This window comes from Terrapene carolina, unplaced genomic scaffold, assembly GCF_002925995.2.
Source record: "Terrapene carolina triunguis isolate 2854851 unplaced genomic scaffold, T_m_triunguis-2.0 Scaffold88, whole genome shotgun sequence".
Classification (NCBI taxonomy): Eukaryota; Metazoa; Chordata; order Testudines; family Emydidae; genus Terrapene; species Terrapene triunguis.
Window position 1 is genome coordinate 5,678,785 of NW_020664439.1, and position 15,225 is coordinate 5,694,009.

Below are 15,225 nucleotides of genomic sequence, written 5' to 3' on the forward strand. Positions count from 1 at the left end.
GGGGGGGGGGGGGGGGGGGGGGGGGGGGGGGGGGGGGGGGGGGAGAGAGAGAAGGGGGCTGCCAGGGCTACAGCAGGGGCGCTGCCACGCGGCCCCTCCCGCTGCACCGCCTCCTGCCGCGAGGGCTCCGCTCGGTCGGCGGGGAGGGAAGGAAGAGGACTGCCCTGCAGGGCGCTCTGGTTCTCTGCGCCGCCGCCCCCTACAGGGTGGCCGGAGCGGAACAAACAAACAAACAAACAAAAAAAAGCGTCCGTGCCGTCCTAGGATTGGGCAGAATGCCGCCTCGAACAATCTGCCGCCCCAAGCACCACCTTGCTCAGCTGGTGCCTGGAGCCGGCCCAGGCGGAAAGGGTGCAGGTTCTAGTCTTGAAGGGAATGCTGTGCCTAGCTCTGACCATACATGACTTAGAGCTCGGGAGGTGACGCTCAAATTGAATGCTTTCCCCATCCCTAGGAGCTGTTCAGGGGACAGCTAAAGATCACATCACATCATCTTTCTTGGGGGCGGGGGGAGGTTAAACATCCTGGGTTGTGGCCAACTTCCTTTCCAATACAGAACAGGCTCTTAGGTGGCATGTGGGGTGTTGCAGAACACAAATGGTGACTACGTTACCCTGCATCAGTACAGTACTGTCAGTAGTGCACCTCATTCTGTTATTCTAATGCCCTTTTGGATGCGGGAGTATCACAGGCCGGATGCAAACCCACACTCCGTTCTGTTCCATAACAAGGGCCAGCAGTTGTTATGAATCAGGCCCTGTACTCGCGGTAGGGCAGGGACTGTATCCTCATCAGTGTTTGGAAAACAGTCACCCATTTTTTGTGCAATCTAAATAAAAATACCACTGCAGGACGCATGTGGGCATTTAGTCTTCTCTCTCATTTTATCATGCACTCCCAGGAACTGGGATTAATGGAATTTCTCCAGCCGTCATTCAGAAATCACTTGGCATTCACGGTCTGTCCTCATCCCTTTCCCATTACTTTGGATTTCTGGTGTACTCACTAGCATCCTGGAAGTCCACATCATTCCCATTGTAAGCATTGCGCAGTCGGTTTGTCATGATCTTCAGCTGCATGATTTGCTGACGAATGGTCATATCTGGCTTGGTGATGTCCACCTCTACCTCTGGATTATTAATCTGATTGGCCAGACCATCTCCCATCACCTCTGGTAAATACCTACACAGGAAATCAATTAGTTCACATTGCTTTTCCCAAACAGTAAATTCTCCTTTTGGTATTACAGTTGCCATTACAACTGATAATCTACCATCTACGAGAGGGAGAGCTTTGCAGCTTGGTAGTATCATGATTGTATTTACTCGTGTTCCAATCGCAGCCTCATGTTTCAGGTTCGTTCGTCTTTCTGCTCATACTCCTGCACCAGTGTAAGGTGCAATCTGAGCTCCCAACTCTTTGACTACAGAGATCTCCCTCGCAGTGGAAAGAAAAAGGCTGGATTCAGGTGGCCCACACAAGGCACTGAACACAGCTGTGCTGGGGGGTCCATGGTTGGCAGGGCAAAGGGAGGCGGGAATGGGTAGGGAGGAGGCCAGCGGATTTGCCACTGTATGTGCAACCCAGAGCTTACAGTGTGCCTCTGTCTCCCTCTAGTGGTTGGACTGCCTATTGCTACCAGCTATGCACTAACAGACTTCGGTATTTCAGCTGAGGCAGTATAGCCTCACTCTTTTAGAGCCAGAGATCCCAGACTCTGTCCCATGCTGCCCCCAGGGACATCACACAATATAATGACCCCCTGGGTCTCTATTTAAGGTGAATTCAGCCCTAGGGTAGCTGCTGTGGAGTATCTCAACTTCTGAAAGGTAGGATTCCCAGCACCCCAGTGCCTAGGTCAACTCTGTGCAAGGCTAAGGATCTGGTCCCATGCTGGCACCAGTGGCGTAGCCCACGTGACATCCAGCCCATTACACAAGAAAGGGGTTCATCACCACATGGAAGATTAGGAAATTGACACATCATGACTGAGTCCATGACTGCACTGGAACTACCGGATTCATCTCCTGTTATGATTGACAAGGCAGCTGGGAAACCCTTATACCCAATCAACTGGGAGCTGGCTAGTTAGTCATTAAAGCTGCATTTCTCCCAGCTTAATGTCAAGCACTTAAAAAAAAAAAAACCTTTGGCATTTCAATGCCTGAAAATATTTTAAAAACCAAGGCCCAAATTCCCAGCTGTCATAGATCAGGCTACCCAGGGACGGTAACAGAGTTATGATGTTTACAGCAGCTGAGGATCTGGCCCCAAAACAATGTTTTAAGTGTAAACCATGGGCACAATGTACTTCTATGGCGGCAGAATTTCCAAGGGGTGAAGTCTAAGAGGGAACAGTGCGTAAATGGGTAACTAGGTAAATGTTTGCAATTCCCAGCAGCGCCTCTGGGTTTCTTCCAAAGTGAATCTGTCCATTCTACTAATGGCATTTAATGCCTTTTGAAAGTGTGTGAAGATTCTGTGCGTAATTTTGTGGCAAATGTGCTTCGATATTTAAAAGTCTAAGAGAGCAACGCATTTTAAATTCAAGGCATCCGTTTCTCAAATACGGCCTCTGGGCAAGAGTTAAGCTTTGCACTTGTTCCTGAGAGGCTGGGGCTGAGCCCTTTAAACTGATGGGAGTTGACAGCAGGGCCAGTTCTAGGGCTGAGATTGAGAGGCCCACAAGGGGTGTGGCAGCCATAGCCAGACTCCTAAACAAGCTGTGCATTGGGCTGACTAGCCCTGGGGGTGCTCAGAACCAGGGCAGAAGGAAGGGGAAGGGGATCTGCCCGTAACTGTGGTGTGCAGCCGCTCAGGGGGTGCAGAGGAACTCACGCAAAGGAGTTCCTGACTGCCCTGATCAGCCCTCAATGGATCCTGATCCTCACACTGCCCCCTGCTGGGGCCAGGGAAGTTACTGCGACCTTAGAGACCCTGGTGAGTAGAGGACACGGGATTAGGGTTGAAGCAACTGAGGGAGAGGCCCTTCAGGGCAACCATATTTTAGTGAAACAACCTCTATAATGGAGTTTATGTCACAGGCTGTAAAGCTTCATGGGGCAGGGATGTGGGAAGAACTAGCTTATCTCTGCACCTATCTTTATCTTCTCTTTCTGGTAGCAGCTTTAAGTTCTAGTATGGAGATTTTTTGCTTTGCTTCTCTACACCCCGTCCTTACCTCCCCTTGGCCATTCCATTCCAGCACTTGTCCTCATTCACCGAGCCGGATGTTATTTTCTCATTGCAAAGTGTGCTTGGAAGGGCAACCCAGTAATCCTTGATATCTCTCAGCTTCCCTTTGGCATCAGAAACCTGTAAGATGGAGGGAGAATCTGGGCCCAAGGAAACATCTATTAAACCCCAGAGGCTGGGTCATCCAGCTAGATGGTTATAGCTCATTTATTTTATAACACAGAGAGAGCACTGTTGTTTTTTCACATACAGGAAAAGAGCACTAACTTTACCTTAAATAATAGCCCTCAGCCCAAGGAGCTGGACAACTGAGGCCAACATTTACATGTGAAGGACTGTTCTGCTGTGTTCCTCTGTTTTATAACACAGCTGATATTAAAGCTATGTATCACAATGATGTGCTGGCTCCTTCCTAGCCACGCCCATTAAAATAGACATAAGGGAAGAGATTAGCTCAGCAGGGCCACAAACCATTCTTTAAGTAACAGCGGGTATTGTGTGATCCTGGAATGAGGGTCCCAGGGAGATGGTGTGAGAGTGTGGGCAGCAGCCTGAGAACAGGCTGCAGTGGGCAGGCCAGGTAACAGATTCTGATGGGCAGACAGAGAGACTCAGGAGGGCTGAGCAGGAGAAGCAGATCGGTAGGGCAGAGGTCTGAGCAAGGGAAAACAGCCTAGCAGGGAGGCTGGGAATGATCCAGGGAGCTGCTAGGGACCAGGTGCTGTAATCTAGTGCTGAGAAGCTGAGCCACAAGCAGCTGAGGGACAGCACAGAACAAGGCGTTGGATCAGCCTGTCAGAGAGGAGAGAGGATGATCACTGCCTGTTGCCCACAGAATCAGAAATGTCCAATAAAAGACAAGGACCAACAGTGCAGCAAAGCTGCAGGGAGACAACATTGCAGCTACTCCAACATCATCATCAGGAGATGATGGTCCAGAACACAAACGGCAGAGCAAGACCAGGTCTAAAAAACCAAGGGCCGGACCTTCAGAGAGAGAAGCAACTAAGAGCAGTGATGAAGCTCAGTAGGGTGATGCACAACTGGCCTGTTTTGGAGGAAAGGGCTGTCTGGCTTGTGCTCCACTCTGCTACCGATACCCTTAGGGACCAAACCGCTTGACAAGCTTGGGGAGTCCCACCAGTCTGGTGCTACGAAGCTGAAACTCAGCAGCCAGAATACTGTCTTAGTTGAGTCTTCAGTGGGACAGCTACAGGTCAGTAACTTTTTCTACTTAATAGGCACATCTGAGGGTTTATTGGGAAAGCACCAAAGACTAGAGTGCGGCCGAGGGCTTGCTCTGAGCTTGTGTTATACAGAACACACCACCTGACCCCAAACAGGGTTGGTGCCCACAGCTCTCAGTAACACCTTGCCATCGGGTCAGCGATGATCCCGATACATGACATGGACAGACATGATGAGCCCACTATTGAAGCAGGCAGTTTTGAATATTCCAATAGGGAAATGTTTTATAAATTCAGAGAGACACTTACTAGCTTCTCCAGTCCAAGCCCTGAGGATTTATCGTCTGTGACAGCTTTTCCCCTTCTTTTCTTATCCTCTCCACTGGATGCTTTTGTGCTGATTTTGGGATTTCCACAACCTTGGAAAACCTGAAAACAAACAAACAAACCAAACAAACATTCCTTTATATTGTGGTTCAATAGCTTTCCCCATTAACTAGTGCTGTGTGTTTATTACTTTTCCTGTTAAATAATTCTGTCAGAATTCCCCATTTACTCCCACTCACCTGATCTTTTCGATTATGACCTAATTTTTGGACCTGTCACCATAGTCTATATTAAAAAAAGAAAAATATTTCTAGCATTTTTGCATTTTCCTTCCATGATTCTAAAAATTCATCAGGTCTTAGACGAAAAAGCCAGGCAACCCTCCACCTCTCCCTACAACCCAAAATGAAACCATCCCAGTGTACTGTCCAAACAAGCCACAAGTGCAAATGGCAGCTATGCGGTAATCTCACTGGACCAACACTGCCAATTTAACACAATAACACAAATCATCACTAATTCACCCGGTAGTTCATGCTGGTAGCATCACTGTCTGCAAGGACTGTTACCAAACTGGACATGGAAGCTGGATGTGAGAAGAGGAGGGAGGGACACTTACTTTCTGTTCATAATTACACAAGAGCAATTTTGAGACATTTCTTTCTAATGCACCTTATTGGACTCTGGCAAGAGCAGCATGGCAGCTGATGGATTACCTCGAGTGCTGAGGCAGAGGCCTGCAATGCTGGGGTCTAGCTCTCTCCCACAGCTATTCTACGGAGTGTACTTTCTAATATTAACCTTTGTAGATTTCCAGTCAAACATTAATATTAAAATAACTAACAATTCACGTTTGCTCTCACTGACATCAGTGAACAGATATTAATGGTTTATTCTCTGCTATGGTTTATGAAGCAATAAACTGGTCTAAATAGTATATTACATTTAGGATAAAAGATGGCCTTGTGTTTTTACAAGCTGGTGAGTAAGTAAAGTGGTCTCAGCTACTTTTCCCAGAGTATCAGATTATATTTCAGGGCCATCTATTGTTAAATTTTAAATGCATACAAATACTGACCAGAATAATATAATCCCTGGGGTTGAAAATTCTGATGACCGGGAGAAATATCCCAAATCTATCTGGTCTGCAAATCCAACTAGAATAGCTCCACTTTTGAAGGCAGAAGTGTTCAGTAAATATTTATGTTCTGTGTTTGGAATGAGGATGCTTAAGTACTTCCCAGCCCATTAGTAATGAAGGAAGATGTTAAATAGCATCTACTAGGACTACATTTTTTTAAATCAAGGGAGGCCCGGATAACTTACACCCAAGAGTTGGCTGAGGAGATTTTTGGCCCACTGATGTTAATTTTTTAATAAATCTTGGACTACTGGGGAAATTCCAGAATACTGGAAGAGTGCTAATATTGTGCCAATATTCACAAAGGGTAAGCAGAGGTAATTAGAGGGTGGTTAGCCTGAACATCAACCCCAGGTAAAATAACGGAAAACCTGACATAGGATTCAATCAATAATGATTTAAAGGATAGAAATATAATTAATGCTTATCAGCATGCTTTTTTAAAGGAAAATAGGTCATCGAATAAACCTGATTTCATTTCTTGTTTAGATTAATGGACTTCTGTAATTTGTTTGAACTTAATACTGTACGACATTCAGATTGATAAATTCACACTATGCAATATCAATAAAGCACACATTAAATGGATTAGAAACTGGCTAATTGACAGATCTCAAAAAGTAATTATCAATGGGGAATCAACATCACATGGGGGTGTTTCTGATGGGGTTCCACAGGGATCGGTTTTAAGCCTGACACTATTCAATATTTTTAATCAATGATCTGGAAGTAAAGATAAAGTCACTGTTGATAAAATTTGTGGATGCTTTTTAATACAGCCAAATGCAAGGTCCTACCAAGGACAGAGGCCATAGCTACAGAATGGAGGACTGCATTCCGGAAAGCTGTGATTCTGAAAAGGATCTAGGGGTCATTGTAGGCAAACAACTGAACATGAACTCCCAGTGCGATGCTGTGGCACAAAAGGACTAAAGTTGGCTGTACAGAGGAGCAGTGAGTAGAAGCGGGGGTGGTGGTGATTTTGCCTCTGTATAAGGAAACAGTTGAGACTGATTGTGGATCTGTATTTGCATTTTAAAAGGATGCTGAAAAAACTTGGAAAGGGGACAGAAAAAGCCACAAAAATGATTGCAGGGCTGAAGGAAATACTTTACAGTGGGGACTCAATCTGTTTAGCTAATCAGAAAGAAGCTCAAGAGGTGACTTGATGACAGTCAAGATAAGTACCTTCACGGGGAGAAAATACCAGCTATATTTAAAACTACTAAAGGTCTCTTTAACCTGCGGAGGAAGGCAGAAGAACCACCTATAGCTGGATGTTAAAGCCAGACAAATTTGAATTAGAAAAGAGGCACACATTTTTCACAGTGAGGGTGATTAACCATTGGACCCAACTGCCAAAGGAAGCAGTGAAGTCTCCATCTCTTGATATCTTCAGATCCAGACTGGATGCCTTTCTGGAAGATGCTTTAGTCCAACACAAGTTACTGGACTCAATACAGGGGTAAGTGGGTGGAATTCTCTGTCCTGTGACATACAGGAGGTCAGACGAGGTGAGCTAATGGTCCTTTCTGGCCTTAAACGCGATGAATCTGTGAGATTTCCAGCGTCCGACTATGGCTTCCGGGTCAGCCCAAGAAAGAAATACTTCAAGACAATACATTCTACGCTCACTAGGTGTTCAGGTTTGGTTCTTACTTCATCCAAACTCCCATCCCTCTTTATTCTCCTGCAAGTACTTACGCAGAGTGACTGAGGTGCTGCTGACTCCCTACAGCTCATATTGGTTAAGCAGTGACTATGTGACTAAGCAGTACTCAGCACTTGAGAGGACACAAAGGAAACCATGATCCTCACGCCAAGGCAATTACAATCCAGACTGAGAGATGGAGAAAATCAGACACGGTGCACTAAAGGGGCCAGCAGACATGCTTTAAGACAGGGGTTCTCAAACTGGGGGTTGGGACCCCTCAGGGGGTCGCAAGGTTATTACCTGGGGGCTCGTGAGCTCTTAGCCTCTGCCCCAAACCCCGCTTTGCCTCCAGCATTTATAATGGTGTTAAATATATAAAAAAGTGTTTTTAATTTATTAGGGGGGTCGCACTCAGAGGCTTGCTATGTGAAAGGGGTCACCAGTACAAAAGTTTGAGAACCACTGCTTTAAGATATTGCAACTGGGGTCTTTCCAACAACTTCAATGGCCTTCATTGGATCAGAACCTTTATGAGTAGGTGACAGCAGTACGTTGATGTTTTTTGCAAGGAAGGATTTGAGGAGACAGAGTGTGGCTTGTCACGCACTCTGGGTGAGAGAGTGCTGCAAACCAGAAAGCCCAGTAGCTTGAAGTATAAAAATAAAATTATCCTAAAAATATCATCCGGCTGTAAAAAAGGCCCAGCCCAAAGTTATTTTCACTATGAGGAAGAATAACACTAGCAAGTGCAGTTTAACAAGAAAAACAGGACTTGACAGGCTGAAAAGCAAGAAAATGAAGTCTCTAAATATTTGGTTACTGTTTCCTTCACCCAGAGGAGGGGACCTTTGATTAGTTACATCTTCATTATTACCAAACACTCCGTGTTCTAAATGGATTAAGAAAGGGTCTAAGATCCATTTACATATGTACAGAGTGACCTGGAGCCACCCTTACAATAATATTACTGATGTACTAGAAGTGTTCCTGCAAGAATTTAAAATCATCTTTAATCCAGAACCTTAAAAGAGAATCTCCTCAATTCTATTTTCAGCTTTGCCATTAACTTCCACTGCAGCCATGGGCCACTCATTTACCCTCTCTGCCTCAGTTTTCCTATCTGTAAACTTGGGAGTGATAATACTTAATTATTTGACTCACAGGCATGTCGTGAAGATTAATTAGTCAGTGTTGACAAAGACCATTGCTAATGAAGCATTAAGAATATTTACTAAGCATTAAGAATATTTTGCATTGAACAGGGTCAGAAGAAACTTTTACAGCATTATTAGACTGACAGCCTGATGCCTCTCTGCATTCCTGTCTTTGAAATAGGAGATCTGCCTCTTTTGGCATTTTCATTCCTTTCAGCATCATCAGCAGGGATCCTAGTTTTCTGTGATAAAAAACCCCAAATTCTCCCTTTCTGTGGATTGGTTGTCTGAGGTAAGCCACTGCTTCCATTTAGATTATTAGTGTCATTGGCTGTCTGAGTTCATTTACTTGTGTATCAGTATTTAATGCTACTGGCTGGATCTCATTGTTATGGCATGCCTAGTTACTAATAGGATGCTCAGAGCTTTTTGTAGGGGTGCTTTTGATTATTAATAAAACCAACCAAATAAATAAATCAGTACAAATGGGCTCTGTGGTAGCCAATCCTTTCCAAAAGCATACCCTCATCTTTCCTCAAACACCCAGTCAAATCAATGGCTTCTGTAGTGTGCTTGGGAGGTCAGCAAATTCAGGTTCCTTCAGACCAACGGAACAGATGTCTGGAGAGTTGAGCGGCCTAATGAGGAACCAGGTGCCTTAATTTGGACCTGCGAAATTGTAAGTTGATAAATGAGAGGTGAATTGAATAGAAGAATTCTCTTGGGTTTTGACAGAAGGTCTGTGGGAGGAGGGAGTTTCTTGTAATTTTGGTTCAAGAAACACGAACATTTTCAGAATAGGCCACTTGCTCTTTGGGTGTCTTTAATTTCAGGCTAGTTGCCTATGTAACCAAGTATGAATTGCAGGCAGAAGCTATCAATGGATCCTAAAATAATAGTACATTAGCACACAATTCCTTAATGCAGAGAGATCAAGCACTCGAATATTAGCAAGTGTTGCCAACTCATTTCACTCCAGCAGCTGAATGCTCTTTGTATGCTGAGAAATTGTAATGAGCTTAAACTGCAGCAAGGACATTTAGGGTAGCTATTAGGAAAAACTCTCCAACTATAGTTAAGTTTTGGAATAGGTTTCCAAGGGAGGTTGTGGAATCCTCATCACTAGAGGTTTCTAAGAACAGGCTGGACAAACACTTGTCAGGGATGGTTTAGGTGTAATCGGTTCTGCTTTTGTGCAGGGGGCTGTACTTGATCTCCCGTGGTCTCTTCCAGCCCTACATTTCTATGATTCTGTGAACTTTCTGCTAAGACCTGATTTTAACAAATTACCTAGAGGGCAGAGAGAGTGAGTCCCATTAGCATTCCTGGGCAGCATCCACTCCTCCTGCCCTCAGTCTAGAATCTTTATTTCCTAGATATATTGTCCTCTTAAACAGGTGCAGGTAGAACACATATATTGAATCATGCATTGTAATGGCAATTCTGTGGCAATCCAAATATTTCATGTGTCTACTTCTTCTGGTGCAAGATCTTTAAAAATTGTACATAAAGTATTTAAAATTTTGTTTTATAGAAATAAAACTAATCCTGTTTCATTGCTGTAGTTTACCGTTTATAGTCCTATTACTGTGGTTATTACGAAACAATTCTTTCAGGGATATAAAAACATAGAAGAATAATGAAAAACACTTCATGACATTTATAGATCCATTCATTCCTCTATTCTCTTCCTTATTATAATTGATTACTCTGTTTCTGTGCTATATTAGCATTGTGTTTTGTGCTGCACTGGTATTTCTATCCATCTCTCTGCTTGGTCTATCATTGACTTATCTATTTGCCAGCCAGCTTCAGATTCATTTTCCGTCAGAATCTGTTAGTTACAGCACTTCAGAGTCATGGAAAGGCAGCTGGGGTTCAGGAACACAAATTACTTTGCTGTTAACATCAGTCTCAGTGGGTTGTTGAGAACAACATTAGAGAAATGATGCCAGAGTGAATTCTCTCCAGCATGCATTGATACATGCAGCTAATGTATCAAATTCTGCTCTGAGTTACATCTGTGCAAACCTTTACAGGCAAAGGGTAAATGGTTGTAACTGGCAAGGAAATTTGGGCCAATTGCTACGATGGGCAGGAGGCTATTTTATGAACATGCTTACTGTAACGATGAGTCTGGTCTAAAACTTTAACCTGATCATAGACAGACAAAACTGCACTGCTCAGTACCTGAGAAAGGGATCTCCCCTCCCCTGCCTTGTAAAATGTCCAACTTCTCTGGAAAAATTACCTGAAAATAGAAGCTTGTGCTAACTTTCCACACACTGGAATTCCATTTTCCCCCAAAACGATCGAAGCATCTGAGGATGCTTAAAGACAAATCTGAAATCATTTTATAAACCTGTCTTTCATACAATGTGACATCAGGGATGTGAAATCACAGTTTCCACAAGCAGAGAGCAACAGAACTAACCTCCATACCACTACTACCCGGAGACCAGAGAGAATGGCAGACCAGATGTGGGCAAGCAAATTGGGTGAACCTGGGTTGAACCCTTCTAGAGTAGGTATAGAATCTCAAACCTCGATGTGCATTTTTCAGATACTAATTCTAGCAGCCTCCTATTATGATAGTGAATATTTGGATGTACCCAGACCTCTGTAATCCACATGGAAGTTTAAAAATTAGCAATTTTGGCAGATATGAGATGAAGAAGTAACACTCACTCCTTAAGTAAAAAAGAAATCTCCAGCCTAGTGTATTTCCAATGCTATATGCTACATTGCAGGGTCTATTCTCTTACTGAACCAAAGGATTTACCCGAGTAATCCCCCCCATCATGCTAATTTAGACTAACAGATGAATCAACAGACTCCCTTTATGCAAATAGCAATTTGCAGTCTTTTATAGTTTATACTGTCTGAAATCCGGACTTAGCTGTCAGGAGTGAGGGTACAGATGGGAAACAATTCAATACCCAGCCAAGAAATTTCCCTGAAGGGAGAGGGGGAAAAAGGAATGGTGCTGGTTGTGGTGGTGCTGGGTTTTATTTCAAAAGATGAGCATTGATAAAAGACAATGACACTGTTTGCCAAACATGACAAACTGTAGTGAAACAACAAAATGATGAGTCAGATGTTGGTTTAGGGAAATTCTGTAACTATGGATATATGCACGCTTTCTTGGTTAGGACAGCAATACATGTCTCTTGGCTGCACATCAGGCTGGCATTTGGGACTAGTTGTGCTGTGGGATTTCACTGCTTGCAATGTTGTTTATTTTCTGAGTAGTTTTATTCCTGGCCTGGGTGGATCAGATCACATTAGGGGAGAATGAGCGGGACCTTTTCCCTCCCACAATCTAATGCACTGAAACAAACTTAACTTGAGAAGTTATTAACATACACCATGCCTATCAAAGGACCTTGTTCTGTGGAGCAGATATCAAAAGGTCTCTTTTCCCACCACCAATGCAAGAGGGATTTACCCAGATAGTAACAGTGGTAGCTAGGTGCATCACCGCCTTCTCAGGTAACTAGCCTTACCGTTTGTGGGTAGCCCTGTGAAAAACTTATTAGTCACATCCCTAACATGACTGTAACCAACTGCTGGCCACCACGATCGCACCATTATGCACAGACTCAGCCTGATGAATGGGGAGCATCTGCCAAGATTACTCTTTGGATACATTCCAAAATTAACTTACCCACTTTACACATGTGAGAGACTTTGAAGTCCCTTCATCCCAATTCCTACTGATCGGTTCATATTTTCAAGAAGTGCTAAAATACATTTATTTCAAATGGAAGCCGAGAGCCTCTTTTCCATTTCTTGTTCCCCCAAATCAGTCAGAACCGTGGTTGCAGGCTTTGCTGGGTCCAAAAGCCACCTCTGGCTCTTCCCGTGAATGAGAGACTTCAGGTTGTGATTTTCAAAAGCATTCAGTGCTGGCTTAACTCTGCTCCCATTTAAGTCAATGGTAAAATTCCCCCTTGACATCATCTCTGAGAGCAGAATTGGGCCAGTGCTGAGCACACCTTAGTCTTTTAGCTCTGCACTATGTTAACAGCCTTTGTTCGTGTCCAAACCAAAGTTATCTTGGACCAGCTGAGCACCGCAGTGTGCCACCTCTACATACCAGAGAAATACAATGGACCATATATGACTGCATCGTGTGTAAATTTCTACCCTTTGTCTGGAAAGACAGATAACCCATGGGCATATATTCTGTATATTTCCTTCTTTCTCTGGGTAAGAAAATAAATATATCGGCTGCTTACTTTCAAAGTTTAAATAAAGACTGATACGGATGATCAACAGCTGATAGGTCAAAGTCATGGTGACTGGCAGTAGCTCAAGAGCCTTGGCTGATATTTCACAAGTAACCACTTTAGAGAAACGCCATGTGTAGAAATGCACCAGATGTGATCCAATTTTTTCCAGTGATTTCAAACTGTGCTCACAGACTGAAGTGGAAAGGGAAGCGGTGTGGCTCTTAAACCTCGCTTCCCTTGCTCTTTCTAGCCTTGATCCTTCCCTATTTGTCATACTCATCTTCTCAGCGATTTGTCAACTCCGAACCTCTGTTACTTGGCTCCATGTGCTAATACAGTCAAGTGCACTTTGCTACAAGATCCAATTCAGAAAGCTTGTCAAATGCACTTTGCTGCTTCAGTCAAGTACGGAATGGAATAGAGTATCCACCCTCTACAAACGCTTCCATTTACAACAGAGGGCCCAGCAGTGCTCATTGCAGTTCAGATGATGTTCTACTTCCCCATATAATAAACACGCTTTCTAGGGGGCAATCTCAGCCCTGAATAACAATGACAGGTTGGGAGGCTTGGTGGTATCTGTGTGTGAAAAGCAGGAACCCGGGAAGGTTGTTCGCTTTGCCAAGACTTCTTACATGTGCATGTGCTTGTGATTAGTGGATTAAATGTGCTGAAAGTGGAGATCAACAAAACAGCACTTGGAAATATGGCTCTTGTGAGACTCTGAGCACCAGCAGAACCTGCTTCATAGAATCATAGAATCTTAGGGTTGGAAGAGACCTCAGGAGGTCATCTAGTCCAAACCCCTGCTCAAAGCAGGACCAACACCAACTAAATCATCCCAGCCAGGGCTTTGTCAAGCTGGGCCTTAAAAACCTCTAAGGATGGAAATTCCACCATCTGCCTAGGTAACCCATTCCAGTGCTTCACTACCCTCCTAGTGAAATAGTGTTTCCTAATATCCAACCTAGACCTCCCCCACTGCAACTTGAGACCATTGCTTCTTGTTCTGTCATCTGCCATCACTGAGAACAGCATAACTCCATCCTCTTTGGAACCCCCCCTTCAGGTAGTTGAAGGCTGCTATCAAATCCCCCCTCATTCTTCTCTTCTGCAGACTAAATAACCCCTCAGCCTCTCCTTGTAAGTCATGTGCCCCGGCCCCCTGATCATTTTCATTGCCATCTGCTGGACTCTCTCCCATTTGTCCACATCCCTTCTGTAGTGAGGGGACCAAAACCGGATGCAATACTCCAGTGCCGAATAGAGAGGCGTAATCACTTCCCTCGATCTGCTGGCAATGCTCCTTCTAATACAGCCCAATATGCCATCGGCATTCTTGGCAACAAGGGCACACTGGTGACTCATATCCAGCTTCTCGTCCACTGTAATCCCCAGGTCCTTCTCTGTAGAACTGCTGCTTAGCCAGTCGGTCCCCAGCCTGTAGTGGTGCATGGGATTCTTCCTTCCTAAGTGCAGGACTCTGCACTTGTCCTTGTTGAACCATATCAGATTTCTTTTGGCCCATTCCTCCAATTTGTCTAGGTCACTCTGGACCCTATCCCTACCCTCCAGCGTATCTACCTTTCCCCCCAGTTTAGTGTCATCTGCGAACTTGCTGAGGGCGAAATTCATCCTATCATCCAGATCATTAATAAAGATGTTGAACAAAACCGGCCCCAGGACCAACCCCTGGGGCACTTCACTTGATACCGGCTGCCAACTAGACATCGAGCTGTTGATCACTACCCATTGAGCCCGACAATCTAGCCAGCTTTCTATCCACCTTATAGTCCATTCATCCAATCCATACTTCTTTAACTTGCTGGCAAGAATACTGTGGGAGACCATATCAAAAGCTTTGCTAAAGTCAAGACATATCCCATCCACCGCTTTCCCCATATCCACAGAGCCAGTTATCTCATCACAGAAGGCAATCAGGTTGGTCAGGCATGACTTGCCCTTGGTGAATCCATGTTGACTGTTCCTGATCACCTTCCTCTCCTCCAAGTGCTTCAAAATGGATTCCTTGAGGACCTGCTCCATGATTTTGCTGGGAACTGAGGTGAGGCTGACCGATCTGTAGTTCCCTGGGTTCTCCTTCCCTTTTTTAAATATGGGCACTATATTTGCCTTTTTCCAATTGTCCGGGACCTCCCCCGATCACCACGAATTTTCAAAGATAATGGCCAGTGGCTCTGCAATCACATCATCCAACTCCCTCAGCACCCTTGGATGCATTAGATCTGTAACCATGGACTTGTGCATGTCCAGGTTTTCTAAATAGTCCTTAACCTGTTCTTTCACCACTGAGGGCTGCCCAACTCCTCCC

At 44.5% G+C, this 15,225-nt stretch overlaps 1 protein-coding gene across 1 annotated transcript in view; it reads right to left on the reverse strand.

The window, feature by feature from the left end:
• GPC1 (glypican 1) overlaps nt 1–15,225 on the reverse strand; it is a gene marked incomplete at its 5' end in the record, with an annotated part of 59,369 nt that overhangs the window by 5,739 nt on the left and 38,405 nt on the right. The window contains 3 exons of the mRNA XM_026649883.1: nt 1,007–1,182; nt 3,182–3,315; nt 4,692–4,811. Coding sequence (XP_026505668.1) covers nt 1,007–1,182; nt 3,182–3,315; nt 4,692–4,811 — 430 coding nt within the window. The remainder of the gene's footprint in view (nt 1–1,006; nt 1,183–3,181; nt 3,316–4,691; nt 4,812–15,225) is intronic.